At 43.6% G+C, this 23432-nt stretch overlaps 1 protein-coding gene across 1 annotated transcript in view; it reads right to left on the bottom strand.

Moving 5' to 3' along the window:
- CUL4B (cullin 4B) overlaps window positions 1-23432 on the bottom strand; it is a 117516-nt gene that overhangs the window by 53775 nt on the left and 40309 nt on the right. Inside the window, exons 4-9 of the mRNA XM_030210525.1 lie at window positions 23314-23417; window positions 22553-22622; window positions 8042-8115; window positions 7721-7883; window positions 5793-5882; window positions 3950-4032 (exon numbers count right to left, since the gene is read on the bottom strand). Coding sequence (XP_030066385.1) covers window positions 3950-4032; window positions 5793-5882; window positions 7721-7883; window positions 8042-8115; window positions 22553-22622; window positions 23314-23417 — 584 coding nt within the window. The remainder of the gene's footprint in view (window positions 1-3949; window positions 4033-5792; window positions 5883-7720; window positions 7884-8041; window positions 8116-22552; window positions 22623-23313; window positions 23418-23432) is intronic.

Genomic DNA, 23432 nt, shown 5'->3' with positions numbered 1-23432 from the left:
CATTAGCGTTTAACTTTAAAAAAGGAGACTATGATAAAATGACAAGAACGGTAAAAAACAAAAACAAAAAAAAAACTTAGAGGAGCAACTGCAAGGGTCAAAAATTTACATCAGGCATGGATGCTGTTCAAAAAAAACACCATCCTGGAAGCCCAGGCCAAATATATTCTGCGTATTAAAAAAAGGAGGACTGAAGACCAAACAACAGCCGGCATGGTTAAAAAGCGAGGTGAAGGAAGCTATTAGAGCTAAAAGAAAATCCTTCAGAAAATGGAAGAAGGAACCAACTGAAAATAATAAGAAACAGTATAAGGAATGTCAAGTCAAATGCAAAGCGCTGATAAGGAAGGCTAAGGGGGACTTAAAAAAAAAAAGACTGCGTTGGAGGCAAAAACACATAGTAAAAAATTTTTTTAGGTACCGTATTTTTCAGACTATAAGACGCACCGGACCATAAGACGCACCTAGGTTTTAGAGGAGGGAAATAGGAAAATTTTTTTTTCCTTTTTCCCTCCTCTAAAACCTAGGTGCTCCGGTGCGTCTTGTCCGAATCCCTCCCTCCGAGTTTGGGCTCGCCCTCCCCCCAGCCCTGTCACCACTTCTCCCTACTCAAGTCACGCGATCTTCCCTGGTGGTCTAGTGACGTCGGGGCAGGAAAGAGCCCCCTCTTTCCTGCCCAGCGCGCTGCTCTCCGTCCTCCTGTATGCTGCCTGACGGTCTCGGCGAGATTCAAAATGGCCGCCGAGAATTGAAGTCTCGGCGGCCATTTTGAATCTCGCCAAGACCGTCAGGCTGCATACAGGAGGACGGAGAGCAGCGCGCTGGGCAGGAAAGAGGGGGCTCTTTCCTGCCTCGACGTCACTAGACCACCAGGGAAGATCACGTGAGTAGGGAGAAGTGGTGACAGGGCCATCCCGAACTCGGAGGGCGGGCGGGCGATCAATCCCGAACTCGGAGGGAGGGAGGGAGGGAAATCTCTACCTTCACTACTATAAGACGCATCCCCCATTTTCCTCCCAAATTTGGGGGGAAAAAGTGCATCTTATAGTCTGAAAAATACGGTATATTAAAAGCAGGAAGCCGGCAAAAGAATCGGTTGGACCGCTAGATGACTGAGGAGTAAAAGGGGTGATCAGGTAAGACAAAGCCGTAGTGGTGAGATGAAATGAATTCTTTGCTTCGGTCTTCACCGAGGAAGATTTGGGTGGGATACCAGTGCCGGAAATGGTATTCGAAGCCGGAGTCAGAGAAACAATGAATTTTCTGTAAACCTGGAGGACGTAAGGGGGCAGTTCTACAAACTGAAGAATAGCAAATCTCCTGGACCGGATGGTATTCATCCCAGAGTACTGATAAAATTGAAAAATGAGCTTGCGGAGCTTTTGTTAGTAACATGTAATTTATCCTTAAAATCGAGCTTGGTACCGGAAGATTGGAGGGTGGCCAATGTAACACCGATTTTTAAAAAAGGTTCCAGAGGAGATCCAGGAAATTATAGACCGGTGAGTCTGACCTTGGTGTCGGGCAAAATGGTAGAGACTATTATTAAGAATAAAATTACAGAGCATATTCAAAAGCATGGATTAATGAGACAAAGTCAACATGGATTTAGTGAAGGGAAATTGTGCCTCACCAATCCTCTACATTTCTTTGAAGGGGTGAACAAACATGTGGATAAAGGTGAGCCAGTTGATATTGTGTATCTGGATTTTCAGAAGGCGTTTGACAAAGTACCTCATGAAAGACTCCAGAGGAAATGCAGAGAGTCATGGGATAGGAGGTAGTGTTCTGTTGTGAATAAAAAACTGGCTAAAAGATAGAAAACAGAGAGTAGGGTTAAATGGTCAGTATTCTCAATGGAGAAGGGTAGTTAGTGGGGTTCCCCAGGGGTCTGTGCTGGGACCGCTGCTTTTTAACATATTTATAAATGACCTAGAGATGGGAGTAACTAGTGAGGTAATTAAATTTGCTGATGACACAAAGTTATTCAAAGTCGTTAAATCGCGGGAGGATTGTGAAAAATTACAAGAGACCCTTACGAGACTGGGAGTCTAAATGGCAGATGACGTACAACCACCTGAACTTCCGGAAATCACTAAAAACCAACCTGTCCAAGAAGGCATACCCAATCGACCCAACCTAAGTGCCTAAACCTTGCAACACAATGAAACCAAAGCTTGAAATAGACTCTACACAACTCTTCCTCTCTATTCCCCAATGTGTCTATAACACATGAACCATACACGTCCACAACAACTCTCTGTATGTTTCTCTACCGGAAATAGCATACACCTCTAGGGTATATGTAAGCCACAATGAGCCTGCAAAAAGGTGGGAAAATGTGGGATACAAATGTAACAAATAAATAAAATAAAAAATAAATAATGTGAGCAAGTGCAAAGTGATGCATGTGGGAAAGAGGAACCCGAATTATAGCTACGTCATGCAAGGTTCCACGTTAGGAGTCAAGGACCAAGAAAGGGATCTAGGTGTCGTCGTCGATGATACGTTGAAACCTTCTGCTCAGTGTGCTGTTGCGGCTAAGAAAGCAAATAGAATGTTAGGTATTATTAGGAAAGGAATGGAAAACAAAAATGAGGATGTTATAATGCCTTTGTATTGCTCCATGGTGCGACCACACCTCAAATATTGTGTTCAATTCTGGTCGCCACATCTCTAAAAAGATATAGTGGAACTAGAAAAGGTGCAGAGAAGGGCAACAAAAATGATAAAGGGGATGGGATGACTTCCCTATGAGGAAAGGCTAAAGCAGCTAGGGCTCTTCAGCTTGGAGAAAAGGTGGTTGAGGGGAGATATGATAGAGGTCTATAAAATAATGAGTGGAGTTGAACGGGTAGATGTGAAGCGTCTGTTCACGCTTTCCAAAAATACTAGAACTAGGGGGCATGCGATGAAGCTACAATGTAGTAAATTTAAAACGAATCGGAGAAAATGTTTCTTCACTCAACGTGTAATTAAACTCTGGAATTCGTTGCCAGAGAATGTGGTAAAGGTGGTTAGCTTAGCGGAGTTAAAAAAAAAAAAAGGTTTGGACCGCTTCCTAAAGGAAAAGTCCATAGACCATTACTAAATAGACTTGGGAAACTCCACTATTTCTGGGATAAGCAGTATAAAATGTTTTGTACTTTTTTGGGATCTTGCCAGGTTATTTGTGACCTGGATTGGCCACTGTTGGAAACAGGATGTTGGGCTTGACGGACCTTTGGTCTTTCCCAGTATGGCAATACTTATGTACCTAAAAATAGGAAGTGCCTTACAAGTAACCCCCTAAATGTCTAAATTTAGCATCTAGATAAGCCATACAATAGCAGGTGTAACTTGAAATGTAATTTGGATAGTCCAAGTTGTGTGCATATTCAGTGGCACTGTCTAAATGGAGGGTATCTCTAATATGACTTGAATGCTTTCTAGTAGGTGTCTCAAATTATTCACTTTCTCATTTATTTATATACAATCACTCTTTTTAATAGTTGTAAGAGCAGATCCATTTATAATTCAGAGCTTTTTGTGCCACATGGGTAACTGAACAGACTTTCTTTCACATTATTTCTAGTGCTTTAACTTCACAATTTGTTACATAAAGGTGCTCATTTTCAAAGCACATAGACTCAAAGTTGCATAGGTCTATGTGCTTTGATAATGAGCCTCTAAATGATTGTTTTTCAAAGGCTGAGCCAATGTTAAAACTGGAAAAGTTCTGCTTCTTCAACCAACATCAAAGTTGACAAAAATAGGATTATAAATGTATTTACACTAAAAAAAAAAATTTTGAAACAAAATATTCAGTTCTCTGGGTATCTAGCATACATTTTTATCTGGCTATGTTTGTTGCTGGCACAGTTGCGTCAGTCTTTGGCTAACAGAGTTTTGTGTCATTTTCATAGCCATGGGTGACATTTGTATAAAAAAGTCATAACCGTCCACTTACTGAGTACTTTGATCTAGATATGTGATAATCCGATCTGCTTCTTCTTCAAGTCTTTTGTTGACATGATGAAGATATTCTGGGACCTGCACAGTTTTATAAAGTAAAAAATCTTGTACATTTATTTTTTTCTCTCGAAGTGAATAGTTCAGAGTGAAGTGCTGGAAATTGAAACAAACAGCTATGCAATAACTGGGACTGAAAATATGCTTCGATGCCTCCAGCTGCCAGAGGAGCAGCTAGGATTTATATTTGGTTTCAGTCTGAGAGTGCCCATCCTGCTTACAGAATTCCAAGGATAGACAGAAACCTGCTCCAGCTGCATATACTTCCTTATTGAACCTAGCTCAGAGGATGGCACTTCTTTGGCTACTGATTAATGCATGTAGCAGCTAAATTCTATCTCCAGATATGCACAGTTCACCATTATTACTTCAGTAAAAAAAAAAAAAAAACTAGAGGGAGGTAAAGGCCCAACTATAAATTTGTACTATCTAGATAGAGGAGTGTGGTAGCCGTGTTAGTCCACTCTTAAGGTTATCAATAGAAATCAAACAAAATAAAACTTGAAAAAGAAAATAAGATAACTTAATACATTTCTTGATTAGCTTTCGAAGGTTGCCCTTCTTCGTCAGATCGGAAATAAGCAAATGTGCTAGCTGACAGTGTATATAAGTGAAAACATTCAATCATTACTATGACAGTCTGACAGGGTGGGAGGATGGGGGGTGATTACCCCACCCCTCACCTATCCACACCCATCCTGTTAGAATATCAATGATATGCTTTGATGTCCCCATGCATACCTCCTACTCACCCCCATCCTCCCACCCTGTCAGACTGTCATAGTAATGCTTGAATGTTTTCACTTATATACACTGTCAGCTAGCACATTTGCTTATTTCCGATCTGACGAAGAAGGGCAACCTTCGAAAGCTAATCAAGAAATGTATTAAGTTATGTCCAATAAAAAAGGTATCATCTTATTTTCTTTTCCAAGTTTTATTTTGTTTGATTTCTATTACTATCTAGATAAAAAGATCATCACATAGAGTGGTACATGGGTCCTTCAAGATTAGCAAAAAATATATAAAGAAAGAATCAGCTATATTCAATATCCGGTGTATGTATTCCTAAATTAGAGGAAAAGCCTCAAAGTCTAGAGGAACACTCTGTCGTTGATTATATCAACATAGGAGGTCCCCTAAATCATCATGGGCAAAAACCTCTCTTAAATATGGCCAAATATGCTCAAAAATCTTTTAAATATAACTCTCATGCTTAAAAAACTTCCATATATCGTGTGAAAATTCACTAATCAATACTTAGCTTTAGACAGTCAGTAGACACCAACCACGGCCCAACTCCGGCCAAAGTTTCAAAGTACTGCCTCAGGGTGCCGCGGTGTTTGACTGTAAAAAATAAGATCCTTCTTTAGGACTCTCAGTCAAACACCGCGGCACCCTGAGGCAGTACTTTGAAACTTTGGCCGGAGTTGGGCCGTGGTTGGTGTCTACTGACTGTCTAAAGCTAAGTATTGATTAGTGAATTTTCACACGATATATGGAAGTTTTTTAAGCATGAGAGTTATATTTAAAAGATTTTTGAGCATATTTGGCCATATTTAAGAGAGGTTTTTGCCCATGATGATTTAGGGGACCTCCTATGTTGATATAATCAACGACAGAGTGTTCCTCTAGACTTTGAGGCTTTTCCTCTAATTTAGGAATACATACACCGGATATTGAATATAGCTGATTCTTTCTCAATATATTTTTTCATATCCTTGTTTGCTCTTTATTTTGTTTTAAAAAAATATATAAAGACAGTTTTTGTTCAAACCTACCTCTCGCTCCTGCATTAACCTCTGACCTTCTGCTGCATAAAGGCGGTTAGTCTCTTCCAAGAACCGATGCTCAAAAGAGTCTTGATAAATCTAACAACAACAAAAAAAAGACCCCCCCCCAACACACGAGACAATTAAGCTTCAGCTTACAGATGGAACATTTATATTCTACATATTCCAAAAACAGATCTGCTCAAAAAGGATTTGCAAAATAATCCCAGCCAATACAACAGTATAATAAATCATACAGTGGGGGAAATAAGTATTTGATCCCTTGCTGATTTTGTAAGTTTGCCCACTGACAAAGACATGAGCAGCCCATAATTGAAGGGTAGGTTATTGGTAACAGTGAGAGATAGCACATCACAAATTAAATCCGGAAAATCACATTGTGGAAAGTATATGAATTTATTTGCATTCTGCAGAGGGAAATAAGTATTTGATCCCCCACCAACCAGTAAGAGATCTGGCCCCTACAGACCAGGTAGATGCTCCAAATCAACTCGTTACCTGCATGACAGACAGCTGTCGGCAATGGTCACCTGTATGAAAGACACCTGTCCACAGACTCAGTGAATCAGTCAGACTCTAACCTCTACAAAATGGCCAAGAGCAAGGAGCTGTCTAAGGATGTCAGGGACAAGATCATACACCTGCACAAGGCTGGAATGGGCTACAAAACCATCAGTAAGACGCTGGGCGAGAAGGAGACAACTGTTGGTGCCATAGTAAGAAAATGGAAGAAGTACAAAATGACTGTCAATCGACAAAGATCTGGGGCTCCACGCAAAATCTCACCTCGTGGGGTATCCTTGATCATGAGGAAGGTTAGAAATCAGCCTACAACTACAAGGGGGGAACTTGTCAATGATCTCAAGGCAGCTGGGACCACTGTCACCACGAAAACCATTGGTAACACATTACGACATAACGGATTGCAATCCTGCAGTGCCCGCAAGGTCCCCCTGCTCCGGAAGGCACATGTGACGGCCCGTCTGAAGTTTGCCAGTGAACACCTGGATGATGCCGAGAGTGATTGGGAGAAGGTGCTGTGGTCAGATGAGACAAAAATTGAGCTCTTTGGCATGAACTCAACTCGCCGTGTTTGGAGGAAGAGAAATGCTGCCTATGACCCAAAGAACACCGTCCCCACTGTCAAGCATGGAGGTGGAAATGTTATGTTTTGGGGGTGTTTCTCTGCTAAGGGCACAGGACTACTTCACCGCATCAATGGGAGAATGGATGGGGCCATGTACCGTACAATTCTGAGTGACAACCTCCTTCCCTCCGCCAGGGCCTTAAAAATGGGTCGTGGCTGGGTCTTCCAGCACGACAATGACCCAAAACATACAGCCAAGGCAACAAAGGAGTGGCTCAGGAAGAAGCACATTAGGGTCATGGAGTGGCCTAGCCAGTCACCAGACCTTAATCCCATTGAAAACTTATGGAGGGAGCTGAAGCTGCGAGTTGCCAAGCGACAGCCCAGAACTCTTAATGATTTAGAGATGATCTGCAAAGAGGAGTGGACCAAAATTCCTCCTGACATGTGTGCAAACCTCATCATCAACTACAGAAGACGTCTGACCGCTGTGCTTGCCAACAAGGGTTTTGCCACCAAGTATTAGGTCTTGTTTGCCAGAGGGATCAAATACTTATTTCCCTCTGCAGAATGCAAATAAATTCATATACTTTCCACAATGTGATTTTCCGGATTTAATTTGTGATGTGCTATCTCTCACTGTTACCAATAACCTACCCTTCAATTATGGGCTGCTCATGTCTTTGTCAGTGGGCACACTTACAAAATCAGCAAGGGATCAAATACTTATTTCCCCCACTGTATTAATGACAAAATTACAAAAAGCTTTGTAATAAACCAAGACATTTTGGAAATATAGAGCATGACTAATCAAACAGATCTTGCTTACTTGTAAGTCAGACAGCATACTTAGAAGACTTCGCAGCAAACTCCTATCAATGGCTTCTCCATTTCTTTCCCTCTCAATCAACAGAAGAATCCCATCAATTGTTTTATTTTGAACTTTCTGATCACTAATTATGTGAGTTCTAAATAATTCTAGTCCCATATCCCTATTAAAAAGAAAACACCACCATATTACAAACAGACTAATTCAAGAAGTACAACATAACTTTACTTTTGTCATTAGGATTTGAAGATTAATTACAGAATTTTAAAGTAACAAAATATTTACTTTGATAGTCTAGACTTTTTATCACTGTATTCTTACCAAATGGATGGCAGCATAGAATTCTGAAGAACGTAAGTTCGATCCAGAAACAAAAAGATACTTCTAATCATGATCTGAAAAATAAAATTTTGCATTCTTTTTTAGTTCTATAAAGCACTAACTGTACAACCTGATCCAAAAGACTTGAGCTCAGTTTACACATGAACAAACCCTGCAAGGCACAATTGCATTGGCTAGTTATAAGTCTACACATGCATCAGGCTTTTTTTTTTACCCAGAGGTTCTCCCTGCCTCCAGCTCAACCAACCAGGCTGGGTTCTGGTGCCATGTTTGTGCAGCGCTGCCTTGTAGCGCTATAGAAATGCTAAATAGTAGTAGTAGTAATGAGACTGTTTGCAACAACTAGGGATTTTCTCCCCTTTTTATATATTCCTCCAAATAATCTGGTCATTGCAGTGACAGTGCTGAGCCAAAAGTTATACAAAACAGCAACTTCCAGGACCCTACAATTAGGGACTGTAAAGCCATGTATTAGATGCCTCCATTTTACAATGGCTACTGCAACGGCTTTCTTCCCTCAAGTCTGTGAACACTGCTTCTGCAACATCCCCAGCCTGCGCCCACTCAGGAGTTAAAAGGAGACGAGCTGGGATTTGTTTCAGGTTCCTCTACATGCCAGCGTACAGCACAGTCACTGTGCCATCAAGCACGGTCTTCCCCAAAATATCTGTCACTTCTTAGTAATAGCAGCAAATGCTGGATCGTTCTTGATTAAACATCAATATTTCACGTTACGTTGAGCAGCTGGCCACATAATGCTGTAGAACTCAACCTTCATTCAAGAGTTAGAACACCATTATTGCTCAAGGTTCACTGGCGGAGACATGCTTTCATTTTTGCTAAGTGTGTGAAAAGTCACAAGCGGATACTCAGCAGGGTCCTACAAACAGGATACTTGCAGTATATGAAAAGAGTTGCCCCATTATCTAAGAAGAAAAAAAGAGAAGAGTATTGTTTCGTGGGGATTAAGTGCACCTCCACACTTTGTGTGGCTTCCTTTTTTAGTCCCATTATCTAAGCCATTTCATGTTGCCCATGATTTGTCCATATTCTTTGCAGTAGAATATATGATGCTCCTTTGCGCCTGTTCCTCTCCTGGATGACGTGCAGCGACTTCTGTCAAGACTAACACTAAAACAGTGCTCAGATTTGGTGGTGGTGAGGGGGGAACTATTTTTCTATATTTTAATTAGTTGTTAAATAATGAAACACAAGGAATCAAAGCTCAGGAAGAAATAAAATAGGTGCAAACAAAAAAGTTCTTTACTTGTTATAGTTTTTTTTCCATACAAACGATTAATCGGCTACATCAGTGGGCCAGGTCATCACATGACACTGGGATGAACAGCTATCCTAGAGACTAGAATTAGCTGAATGTTTTGAGCATGCACAGCCCTTCCCACACACAACAGTCTCCTCAGTTAGTTGCATAACTCAAGGAGATAGAACATAAGTGTTGCCATACTGGGACAGACTGAAGGTTCATCAAGTCCAGAATCCTGTTTCCAACAGTGGCCAATCCAGATCCAAGTACCTGGCGATATACCAAAACAGTAACACAGATTTTATGCTGCTTATCCTAGAAATAAGCAGTGATTTTCCCCAAGTCCATGTTAATAATGGCTTATGGACTTTTCTTTTAGGAAATTATTCCAACATTTTTAAACCCGGCTAACTGCTTTTTACCACATTCTCTGGCAATGAATTCCAAAGTTTGATTATACATTGAGTGAAGAAATATTTTCTCTGGTTTGATTTACTACTTAGTAGCTTCATTGCATGCCCCCTAGTCCTTATATTTTTGGAAAGAGTAAAGAAGTGATTCACCTCTACCCATTCCACTACACTCCGTATTTTAGACCTTTAGCATCTCTCCCCTCAGCCATCTCTTCTCCAAGCTGAAGAGCCCTAGCTGCTTTAGCCTCTCATAGGGAAGTTGTTCCATCCCTTTATCATTTCTGTCACACTTCTCTGTATCTTTTCTAATTCTGCTATATCTTCTTTGAATTGCAGGGACCAGAAATTGCACTAAGTATTTGAGGTGCAGTTGAATCATGGAGCAATATAAAGACATTATAACATTCTCATTTTTATTTTTCATTCCTTTCCTAATAATTAACATTCTATTTGCTTTCTTAGCCACCGCTGCACACTGAGCATAGGGTTTCAACGTATCAATGATGACACCTAGATCCATTTCCTGGGTGGTGATACCTAAATGTGGAATCTGCCGTCACATAGCTGTAAGTTTGGGGTCCTGTTTCCCACATGCATCACTTTGCATGTGCTCACATTAAACGTTGCATGTGCTCACATTAAACGTTATCTCCATTTGGATGCCCAGTCTCTCATAAGGTCCACTTGCAATATTTTACAATCATCTTGCGATTTAATAACTTTGAATAACTATCAGCAAATATAAATTACCTTGCTGGTTATTCCCATCTCTAGATCATTTATGAATAATGTTAATAAATAGAAATAAAACAAAACACAGAAAAGAAAATATATTAAGATAGTCCAATCATCTTATTTTCTTTTCTGTTTTGTTTTAATTCTATTTATTACCTTTAAAAGTGGACTAACACGGCTACCACATCATTCTATTCAAGATAAATAATGTTAAAAAGCAGTGGTCCCAGCACAAAACCCTGGGGAACCCCACTATCTACCCTTCTCCATTGAGAATATTGACCATTTAACCCTACTCTGTTTTCTATTTTTAATCAGTTTTTAATCCACAATACCACATTAACTCCTATCCCATGACTTTCTTATTTCCTCAGGAGTCTTTCACGGAGTACTTAAATCCAGATACACAATACTGACCGGCTCACCTTTATCCACATCTTTATTCACCCCTTCAAAGAAATATAGTAGATTTGTGAATAAAGACTGTGTGCCTGATTAATCCTGCTATTTAAGGAAAATACCTGATACAGGAAAGCAACCTTGCTTTATTGAAAAGCAGGACTGAATCAGGCAAACAAGTTGGCGACTCCCAAGCTTAAGGTTGAACCACTTTGTAGATCATCTCTTACTGATCAGCTGCAATCTGGTTAAAGGACCAGGTGAGACAGACTGCTGTGACTCAGTCTGAGGTAGATACAAGCACTAACACAATGGTAGGATCCTGGGAATAATAAGGCTCTCTTGGTGCAGAAATTAAACCTGTGGATTGAGCGACTTGAGGTGCAGCTTGATCTTTGCTATCTTACTCTTGGGCAGGTCTCTGCAGTAACTTTGACAATGTCATAAGCATGGGACAGGCACGTGGGATCTCTTAGCGAGAGGAAGAGATAATGGTTGCCATGGACGGGCAGACTGACTAGGCCATTTGGCTCTTATCTGCCATCATGTTTCTACGTTTCTATCTTTGGGAAAAAAATGAATGAGGCTATTCCAACAGAGAAAACAGATCCGCGACACAGGATTTGTCTGCCACTATGGTTAAAACTGAGGCTAAATATATTTGTTTTAGCTTTGCAGCTTGAGCACTCAGAGTATCCAGTACAAATGAATGTTGTGAAGCCTCAGAGACTAGACCAGAACCCTGCACTTGCCTGAACTAGCTCTGTGTTAGAAACAGTGTGCAGGGTGTTGGCAAGCAGTCTGCTTAGGCACCAAGGGCACTGAAGAGAGACTCAGCAGAAGTTTGAGAGGTTTGCATTTGAAAGTAGCACCTTATGCTCCAAGAATGCACTTGTCAACTGCCTTGGAGCTGTCTAATTCTCAGACTTGTACAACTCTGCAGAAGGTGGAAAAATTCATTCTTACCTGATAATTTTATTTCCAATAGTTCCAACAGATCAATCCAGAGACTTGTGGGTTGTGTCCCTCTACCAGCAGGTGGAGACAGAGAGAACCTCCGAGGTTTGCTACATGTGGACCTGTGCAGCCAGCTGAACCTCAGTATGAACGATACCAAAGCAGTGGAATGGAAACAATAAAAAACTCTCCTGACATTGTCAGACCAATTGCCCAACATACTTCTACCACTTCTATATTTATTTATTTTTTAATCAAACGAAGGAACATTCAGAACGGAACCCGAAAAAAAAAAAAAAACTAAACAACCGCAACTAAACCGCAGACAGTAAACACAGGGGGGGGGGGGGGGGGGGCTTTGGATTGATCTGTTAGGACTAATGGAAAGAAAATGATCAGGTAAGAATTTTTCCTTCCATGGCGTCCCACAGATCAATCCAGAGACTTGTGGGATGTACCCAAGCAGTCCTCAAGTAGGGCGGGACACCCCCAACCCGGCAGAAATCACCGACGAGCCAAACACCGCATCTTGACGAGCTGTCACATCCACCCGATAATGACGAGTAAATGTATGGACCGAAGCCCATGTAGCTGCCCTGCAGATATCTTCCAGAGAAACCAAACAGGACTCTGCATGGGAGGAAGCTTGAGCTTGAGTAGAATGAGCATGAACTTGCAAAGGGGTTTGCTTGCCCAATGCCATGTATGCCGAAGCAAAGGCCTTCCGCAACCAACGGGCTATGGTGTCCTTGGATGCCTTATGATCTTTCTTACTGCCTCCAAAAACGACGAAGAGATGGTCAGAAAGACGAAATTCATTTGTCACCTCCAAATACCTGAGAAGAGCACATCTCACGTCGAGGCAGCGAAGAGCCCGGAATTGCTCAGGGTAATCTTCCCGGCGGAAGACCAGCAAATGCAGGGACTGCCCCAAGTGGAAACGAGAAAACACCTTGGGCAAAAATGAAGGAACTGTCCTAATAGATACCCCCACCTCCGCAAAACACAGGAAGGGGTCTCTGCAAGAAAGGGCCTACAACTCTGAAATTCTCCGAGCAGAAATAATGGCTACTAGAAAAATCACCTTCAAGGTGAGATCCTTACTACTACTACTAAGCATTTTTATAGCGCTACAAGGCGTACGCAACGCTGCACAAACATAGAAGAAAGACAGTCCCTGCTCAAAGAGCTTACAATCTAATAGACAAAAATAAAGTAAGCAAATCAAATGAATTAATGTGTACAGGAAGGAGGAGAGGAGGGTAGGTGGAGGCGAGTGGTTACGAGTCAAAAGCAATGTTAAAGAGGTGGGCTTTCAGTCTAGATTTAAAGGTGGCCAAGGATGGGGCAAGACGTAGGGGCTCAGGAAGTTTATTCCAGGCGTAGGGTGCAGCGAGACAGAAGGCGCGAAGTCTGGAGTTGGCAGTAGTGGAGAAGGGAACAGACAAGAAGGATTTATCCGTGGATTTATCCTTAATCGTAATCCCCGATAAGTGTTCGAAAGGAGGACGCTGAAGTGCTTTGAGAACTAGATTAAGGTTCCAGGATGGCAGAACTGGCACGTGAGGAGGACGCAAACAATTTACGCCCCTCAAGAAATGAACCACATCCGGGTGGGAGGCGATGGACGCCCCCTGAAGCCGGCCTCTAAAACATGCCAGAGCTGCCACCTGCACCTTAAGACAACTCAACGAAAGTGATTTTTGTACAACCTCCTGAAGAAACCCGAGGATAACCGATACTGAAGCCGAATCCGCTGACAATCCCCAACTCGCACACCACGAATCGAAGGTACGCCACACCCTAGCATAAGCTATCGAGGTGGATCTTTTCTGAGCCTACAGCATCATAGCGATAACCGCATCCGGATACCCTTTTCTTCTCAACCTCGCCCTTTCAAGGGCCAGGCCGTAAGACCAAAGGGGGAGGGATCCTCCATCGTGACTGGCCCCTGCAGCAGGAGACCGTCCTGCAACGGTAGCAGAAAAGGACAATCAAACAGAAGCCTGATCACATCTGTGTACCAGGGTCATCTGGGCCAATCTGGGGCCACTAGGATCATTTGACCGGGATGACTGGCAATGCGAGTCAGTAACCTGTCCACCATTGGCCACGGGGGAAAGGCATAGAGCAGGCCCCTGGACCAAGGTTGAAGAAGGGCATCTATGCCTTCTGAGCCCAGCTCTCGTCTCCTGCTGAAGAAACAGGGAACCTTCGCATTGAATGCGGTGGCCGTTTAGTCCATCTCTGGCATCCCCCAATGGGCAGAAGGGAGAGCGTCCACTCCCCCAGCTCCAACTGGAGGCGACTGAGAAAGTCTGCTTGCACACTGTGACTCCGCTATATGAACCGCTGTCAACAAAGAGAGATGAGTCTTTGCCCAACAGCAGATCAGAGCCACCTCGCGTGCTAGGGGTGCACTCCTGGTGACACCCTGACGGTTTACATAGGCGACCACCGTTGCATTGTCTGAAAGAACTCGAACTGGGCAACCGCAGAGAAGAGACAGAAACTCTTGAAGGGCCAGACGAATCGTCCGTAACTCCAAGCGGTTGATGGACCATGATGCCTCCGTCGAAGTCCAAATGCCCTGGGCCGTCTGTTGAAGGCAATGAGCCCCCCCAGCCACACATCCGTGGTCACCATCTTCCAGTCTGGGATTGCCAGAGGAATGCCCAACACCAGATTCTTTGAATGAACCACCAGTGCATGATTGTGTGAAGATGGGCCGAACATGGCACCTGAACCTCCTAATCCTCTGAGAGCGGAGACCAACAGCTCAGAAGGTGCCACTGGAGGGGGCGTGTGTGAGCTCTGGCCCACTTTACCATGTCCAAGGTGGAGGCCATGGAACCTAGAACTTGTACATAGTCCCAAGCCCGTGGGTTCAGAGTTTGAAACAGCGCTCGTAAATGAGCCTGTAACCGCTGTGCTCGAGCTGAAGGAAGAGAAACTATCCCTGTTCGGGTATTGAAGCACACCCCCAAGTATTCCAGTGTTTGGGAAGGCATTCGGCTGCACTTCGGGAAGTTGATCACCCAACCAAGCGACTGAAGCAACCCGACCATTTTGTCGGTTGCCCGTCGACTCTCCTCAAAAGAAAACGCCCGAAGCCAGTCATCTAGATAAAGATGGACCTGAATCCCTTCCTTCCTGAGATAGTCCACCACTACTACCAGGACCTTGGAAAAGGTCCGAGGCGCTGTGGCTAGCCTGAAGGGCATTGCTTTGAACTGAAAATGACTGTGGGGAGGCCAGATTGGAATGTGTAACTAGGCCTCTGAGATCGAGAGAGGTCAAAAACTCCCCTGGCTGTACCGCTGTGATCACTGATCGGAGGGCTTCCATGTGGAAAAGCCGAACCCGTAAGGACCTGTTGACGCACTTGAGATCTAAGATGGGACGCCAAGAACTGCCCTTTTTTGGCACCACAAAATAAATGGAATATCGACCGCACACTCTTTCTGCTGGGGGTACAGGCTGGACGGCACCCAGTCGTTGTAAGTTGAGGAGAGTGTGTCAAACGGCCTGCACCTTGGCGGGACATTTGAAAGGAGATTCCAGAAAAGAGTCTACTATCGGACGAGCCAATTCTAACTTGTAGCCGTCTCTGATAATCTCCAAGACCCATTCGTCGGATGTTACCCTGGTCCACTCAACCAGGAACAGAGACAGTCTGCCCCCAATAACCGGCTGGATATGGACCAGGGCCGCATCATCGGGCGGACCTGGCTGCGGGCTAATTTCTGTTACTTGAAAGGAAGGCCCGCCTGTCACCTCGAAAGGGCTGAGGCCTCTGAGACGATCTTGCTCTCTGAAAAGTGGCTCCGTGACTTGGACGGTAATGCCGTGTATCCCTAAACTTAGGTCTAGGTCTCGCCGGTCGTACAAACTTGGACCTATCCTCCGGGAAGCGCTGGACCTTAAGAGTCACCAAGGTCCTTCACAATCTGTTCTAAGTCTGTCCCAAACAAAAGCTTTCCCCTAAAAGGAAGCCTTGCTAAACCTGACTTAGAGGCCACGTCTGCAGCCCAATGCTGCAACCACAGCCAGCGACGCGTGGTGACCACTAGGGAAACCTCCTTCGCTGAAGCCCTCAAAAGATCATAAAGAAGATCCACAAGGAAGGCTAAACTGGACTCCAAGGCTGGCAAAACAGCCACGAGATCTTCCAGAGAGGCTTCCTGTACCCACGATAAGCATGCCTGCGCCGCATAGGAGCCACAAACTGAGGCCTGCAGGGAAAGGGCCGCTACTTCAAGGACAGCTTCAAGCAAGTCTCCAACTTACGATCCTGAGGGTCCTTGAGCATTGTGCCAAAATCCACAGGGAGAGTGGGTTTCTTAGCAACAGCTGTGATTAAGGAATCCACCGTAGGAACCTTCAGCAAGTCTAAGTCAGGAGCAAGTAGCGCGTAAAGACGCGACATAGTTCTAAGTAACCTTAAGTCCACTGTCCGGCGTATTCCACTGCGCCGAAGAAAGGATCTTCATGGCCTCATGCACATGAAAAGAACGAGGTGGGCATTTGGTGCCAGACATAATAGAGGGCACCGGACCTGTTCCCCCTGACGATTCAGGGGGGAAATGGCCAAAATCTCAAAAGCCCTAACGATCAGGGAGGGAAGCTCTTCCCTGCGAAAAAGGCAGGCAGCCGTCGGATCATCCCCCTCCTCAGAGGGCAGGGTGACCTCATCTGCTAAATCCAAAGAGTCTGAGGGACAGCCTGGAGACAAAACCGGGCCATCTGTGTCAGCTCCTTGGGATCCAAAATCTCCACCCAGGGATGTTTTGGCAGGAAAGACTGAGAGGCTGCAGCAACCGAAGTTTGCTGAAGAAGAGACGGGGCTGCCAGAGAAGCTCCTGACTTCTTCAAAAGAAAGGCATTGTGCATTAATAAAACAAAATCCGGGGAAAAAGGAACTGCAAGGAACTCCCCTGCTCTCTGTACATCGCTTCCCTTCATTGGAGCCTGTGCCACAGAAGCGCGCTGCGCCTCTTGTTTATCAACTGCCAAGTGGTCGTGCCAGAGAGGAAAAAATGGCGCCCGCCAACGCGCCCTGCACTAACTGCCTCGAGGAAACCACCGAAACTATCCCCTGTGGTTCAGACTCACTGGACGCCTGAGGGGAAACCCCGTCGGGCTGACGGCGGCAGGACTCACACTCCCCGATGCTGCTCTCTGGCCCCCCCACCGGGAGCAACGCTTAGCCGCCTCAGAAGGCACTGACACGCTCCACAAATGCCTGCTCCAAAACTGACTCAGCAGAACGTCTAGTTCCACCGTATGATTAAACAAAAATAAAGTCTCCTACTTTAGTCAGGAGAGAAAGGAAACACCCGATCAGGCCAATAGCCCCGGGCGATGGAGGAACGGTAGGGGGAGACCGGGAGGGACCTGGCACCACCAGGTGTACACCACAAGCTGCAAACAGCCACTCAACCGTGTCTGTGCTAAACTAGACCCAAAGGACACCAGTAGCCAGATCAAACCAGAGCTGCACAGAGATGTCCCTCCACTTGCTAAATAGAGAGAATACTGAGGTTCAGCTGGCTGCACAGGTCCACATATAGCAAACCTCAGAGGTTCTCTCTATCTCCACCTGCTGGTAGAGGGACACAACTCACAAGTCTCTGGATTGATCTGTGGTACGCCAGTCTTATGTTTTAGGCTGAGGAGTCTCGGCTAAGACCTTCACCAAAGTAGAGGATTTCTGGCATTAACACTACATATCCAAACTCTTGAAGACTGTGTGAGGGAATGGAAGTAACATCAGCAGAGGAAGACTTGCTGTAATACACCAGTCAACTGAGGCCTTGTACTCTGCCTTTTGCACAAGAAGCCATGTGTGTTGTAATGATTCCAGAGCTGATTAAGTCTGTCCCTTTGGGCTTGCATTCTTTCCACTTATGCTTTGACACCAAACAGATGTGGCACTTAGCATGAGGTACTGGATTTTGTGATTCTTCTTTCACAAGTTGGGCAGGACAAGAAACCTGGCTTGGTCTGTGCCATAGTCTGAAGTTTCCACAGTAAAAAAATAGTTATTCTTATAAAAAGTGAAAGATGATGAAACATCAGGCGATCATCTGGAAGTTTTAGGAGAGCTTCAATTGAGGACTCTGCTGTGCATATGAAAAGCCATGTGGACTCAACTTTTCACTAGTTCTTGGAGTACAGTTCTGCTCCAATACCAAGCAATGATATTACCCACTTATGTACCCTATTCAATCCTGCTCTTCAGAGAAATGTTATTCAGGAATGTTTGGAATTTAAAAAAAAAAAAAAAAAGGTCTCAATCCCTTCTCCTATGCATTCTCTGACAAACATTCCCTAAAGCCAGTAATCTTTATCTCATCACACCTTCCATCCTGTGACCCAAGGAAAGTGGCTTTCAACACATACTTTAGCATCATTCACTTAGGGCCTGATGCACAAAGCCTACCAAGGCCAGCAACATGCTTTTTAGACTGGTTCCAACCAGTTTAGTGAGTACATTATTCAATAGGAGATGCACAAAGGGTCTCTGTATGCTTTCTACCATGTGGGGCAGAAGACAATGGGAATCCTATGCTAATCTATTTAAATGAGCTGTTAAGCATTCAAATGTGCATTACGAGCGATGCACAACCATTTTCCGAGCAATGCACAGAAGCAGCCCCTACCTTTACCGTGGAAATTTTAATGGGGAAAACCAATGCTGTCCCTGGGATTGGTAGCATGAAATCGTGCTACTATTTAGGATTCTGCTAGGTACCTGTGACCTGGATTGGCCACTGCTGGAAGCAGGATACTGGGTACTCAGTACATCAGTACATCTATTCTTATGTGATGCAAGGTGCAAGAAGGGGAGTACTGATGCATTAAGTGTGAAAAGGCAGCTCTATGTCCAGGGGACAAGTTCAGACAGTTCAAGTTTTATCCCACTGCAATAGGATAAAAGCAGAATAGTACTAGCTATAGTATCCCCACCAACAACTATGCTAAGTGGGGTAACGTGAAATCTTTCAAAAGTTTTCGAATCTCTGCAATAGAAAGGATGCATTAAAAAGGGTTCCAGGGGTGATCCAGGAAATTACAGACCGGTAAGCCCGACTTCAGTGCTGGGCAAAATAGTGGAAACTATTATAAAAGAAAAAAATTACAGAACACAGACAAACATGGTTAGCATGGGTTCAGACAAGGGAAGTATTGCCTCACCAGTTTGGATCATTTCTTTGAAGGCATGAATAAACATGTGGATAAAGGTGAGCCAGTTGATGTAGTGTATCTAGATTTCCTGAGAAAAATTTTAAAATATTCATGGGATAGGAAGCAATGTCCTTCTGTGGATTAGGAATTGGTTATTGGACAGAAAACAGAGGGTAGGGTTAAATGGCCATTTTTCTCAATGGAGGAGGGTGAATAGTGGAGTGACACAGGAATCTGTACTGGAACCGGTGCTATTTAATATATTTATAAATGATCTGGAAATCAGAACGATCAGTGAGGTAATTCAATTTGCAGAACACACCAAACTATTCAAAGCTGTCAAACACACATGTGAATTGTGAAAAATTGCAGGAAGACCTTAGGAAGCTGGAAGACCGGGCATCCAAACAGCAGATAAAATATATATGTGGACAAATATATATGTGGAGGAGTGGCCTAGTGGTTAGGGTGGTGGACTTTGGTCCTGGGGAACTGAGGAACTGAGTTCAATTCCCACCTCAGGCACAGGCAGCTCCTTGTGACTCTGGGCAAGTCACTTAACTCTCCATTGCCCCATGTAAGCCGCTTTGAGCCTGCCTTGAGTGGGAAAGCGCAGGGTACAAATGTAAGAAAAAAAAATGCAAAGTGATACATACTGGGAAGAATAATCTGAATCATAGATATCTGATGCTGGGGTCCACCTTAGGAATCAGAACTCAAGGAAAAGATCTAGATGTCATTGTAGACAATACACTATAGTCTTCTGCCCAGAATGCTAGGAATTATTAGAAAAGGGATGCCTCTGCATCGTTCCATAGTGCAACCTCACCCGGAGTACTGCGTTTAATTCTGGTCAGTGTATCTCAAAAAAAGATATAGCAGAATTAGAAAAGATTCAAAGAAGAGCAACCAAAATGATAAAGGGGATGGAACTCCTCCCATATAAGGAGATCCTACAAAAGGTTAGGACTCTTCAGCTTGGAAAAGAGACAGCTAAGAAGGGAAATGATTGAGGTCTATAAAATCCTGAGTGGGGTAGAACAGGTAAAAGTGAATCAATTTTTCACTCTTTCAAAAAGTACAAAGACCAGAGAACACGCAGTGAAATTACATGGAAATTGTTTTAAAGCAAAATAGGAAGAAATATTTTTTTCATTCAAAGAATAGTTAAGCTCTGGATCTCGTTGCTGGAGGATGTGGTAACAGCGGTTAGCTGGGTTAAAAAAAAAAAAAGGTTTTGGAGAAGTTCCTGAGGGAAAAGTCCAGTCTGTTATTGAGATGGATATGTGGGAAGTCACTGCTTGCCCTGGGATTGGTAGCATGGAATGTTGCTACTAATTGGGTTTCTACAAAAATATATAAGGGAACAACTGTTGCGCCTCAATAGGAAAATGAGAAAGTAAAGGGAGTAAACAAACCTGAACAGTGGTGAGAAAGAAAAGGTTATATTACCAAAAAGCCCAAAATAGCTTAACAAGGAAAAACCAGATAGGAGGCATCATAAAGCACATCAAGTAGGCTATCCACCTTATAATTGAAAGAGAAAAACGCCTAGATTTCGACCCAAATCGGGAGATAGACGTTTACCTCACAAAAACGAATAAATCGGTATAATGGAAAGCCCATTTTGGACGTTTTCAACTGCACTCCATCGCGGAAGCGTACAAAGTTGACGGGGGCGTGTCGGAGGCGTGGCGAAGGTGGAACTGGGGCGTGGTTATCGGCCGAGGAGAGATGGGCGCCTTTCGCCGATAATGGAAAAAAAAGTATGCGTTTGTAGCTAGAATTTAGGGCACTTTTCCTGGACCCTGTTTTTTCACGAATAAGGCCCCCAAAAGTGCCCTAAATGACCAGATTACCACCAGAGGGAATCGGGGATGACCTCCCCTGACTCCCCCAGTGGTCACTAACCCCCTCCCACCACAAAAAAATGATGTTTCACAACTTTTTATTTTCACCCTCAAATGTCATACCCACCTCCCTGGCAGCAGTATGCAGGTCCCTGGAGCAGTTGTTAGGGGGTGCAGTGGACTTCAGGCAGGTGGACCCAGGCCCACCCCCCCCCCCACCTGTTACAATTGTGCTGCTTAATGCTTAGTCGTCCAACCCCCCCAAACCCACTGTACCCACATGTAGGTGCCCCCCCTTCACCCCTTAGGGCTATAGTAATGGTGTAGACTTGTGGGCAGTGGGTTTTGAGGGGGATTTGGGGGGGCTCAACACACAAGGGAAGGGTGCTATGCACCTGGGAGCTCTTTTACCTTTTTTTTGTGTTTTTGTAAAAGTGTCCCCTAGGGTGCCCGGTTGGTGTCCTGGCATGTGAGGGGGACCAGTGCACTACGAATCCTGGCCCCTCCCACGAACAAATGCCTTGGATTTATTCGTTTTTGAGCTGGGCGCTTTCATTTTCCATTATCACTGAAAAACAAAAACGCCCAGCTCACAAATTGTCGAATAAAACATGGACGTCTATTTTTTTTCGAAAATACGGTTCGGTCCGCCCCTTCACGGACCCGTTCTCGGAGATAAACGTTTTCGTTCAATTATGCCCCTCTATGTGATCTCCTATAGTGCTAAACTGTACCAGATCTGCAGCATATCATGTGTATGAATCATTTGCCTCCTATGCTGGGTTAAATTCTTTTCACTGTTAAATTAAAAATTAAACACTTTTATATATAAATTGCGCAATAAAACCCAAAGAACAGGGACCCCAATGCTTAGCTAATACTGCAATGGCACAGCGGGGCCTCTGGTGACAGAGAAGCCGGGAGCAGACTGTGGAGCAACAGTTCCTGAACCCTGTCAAAAGAATTCTTTACTCGCATGAAATTACAATCCAGCACGTGACAAAAACATGTTCAGCGACCAGTTTAAAATTCCCCCGGAAGCAGGTTCGTCTGAACCGAAATGCCATGCTCTCTTCATAGTGGGCGTTGGGAGCTCTGCTTGACCTTCAGCGCTGTGCCATTGCAGTTATTAGCTAAGCATCGGGGTCCCTGTTCTTTGGGTTTTATTGCACTATTTACATATAAAAGTGAATAAAATTAAACAATTAATTTAACAATGAAAAGAATTTAACCAAGCATAGGAGGCAAATGATTCATACACATGATATGCTGCAGATCTAGAATAGCTTAGTGCTATAGGAGATCACATAGCCTACTTGATGTGCTTTACGATGCCTCCTATCTGGTTTTCCCTTGTTAAGCTATTTTGGTAATATAACCTTTTCTTTCTCACCACTGTTGTTCAGGTTTCTTTACTCCCTTTGCTGTCTCATCTCACTAATTGGATTTCTGCCAGGTACTTGCGACCTGGATTGGCCACTGTTTTCCGGGCTAGATGGGACCATTGGTCTGACTCAGTATGGCTATTCTTATGTTCTTATCTCCAGACATTCAACTACTTATGAAGTTCAGCATTTTGAAGAAAATGAGCCCATATTGTCTATTATATAAACCTTAATACAGTACTAGGAGCCCTTCAGGGGTTTCAAGCACCAGAAAGTAACTATATTTTTAGACTTACCATTTGTCTGCAATGATCTTGCCAGCATTTATCTATTTTCTTCAGGAAAAGAACACTATCCAAGGAATCCATGAAGAGGTGTTAAGAAAATTAAGAGAAAGCACACAAGCCAATCACAGGACAAAGTTTATCATCTACAAAACTGCTACAAACTTGAACAGCTCAGAGATTTGGTAAACATACAGTACTACTAACTACTTATCATTTAAAGCCAAAATGTAAATGGTATCCATGTACACTGATATAACAGAAATATGATACAATGTTCTACTTATTCAGTTTTCAGAACTCCAAAGTAGTAGATAGTCAGAACTAGCTTGGAGCTCTAAAGCATTTTTTATTCACATCAAAGAAAAATTTTCACAATATTCAAATGGCATGGTTACAACGGCCCATAACAAGTCCAACTTTGTTGTCAGCTTAGCCACATACATCAGGGGTTATTAGATAACTGAAAATAAATGGTGTTGCGCCACCTAGGAGCAAACAACGGGAATGCTGCCCTTAAAACTGACAAATAGCCTGTACTACTTTCCCTCGGGCTATAAAGTCTATGCAACCCTCTTAAGCTCAAGTACCATGAGATTGAAATAGTGCAGAAGACAGAATTTCAGTCCCATTTAGCTATCCAAATACCTGTAACTGGGCCAAAAGACCACTTCTAATTATTTTTCAGTTTTTTAATGCTTCTTAATGGTACAATTTTTGATTATATTCCAAGCTTTACAAGACTTCAGCTGTTTTATAGCTAGAAAGGATATTCTCTGAACTGGTGAATCTGTGCTTTGATGTGGTCTTCACAAATCTGCCGCAGTTGTCTATACAGGTTTGCAGAAATCTTGTATGAGCAGAGGTTTTCCACTGCCTAAATCAATTAAAG

Source organism: Microcaecilia unicolor, chromosome 7 (genome assembly GCF_901765095.1).
Source record: "Microcaecilia unicolor chromosome 7, aMicUni1.1, whole genome shotgun sequence".
NCBI classification, from domain to species: Eukaryota; Metazoa; Chordata; class Amphibia; order Gymnophiona; family Siphonopidae; genus Microcaecilia; species Microcaecilia unicolor.
This window is presented reverse-complemented; position numbering and strand designations above follow the sequence as displayed.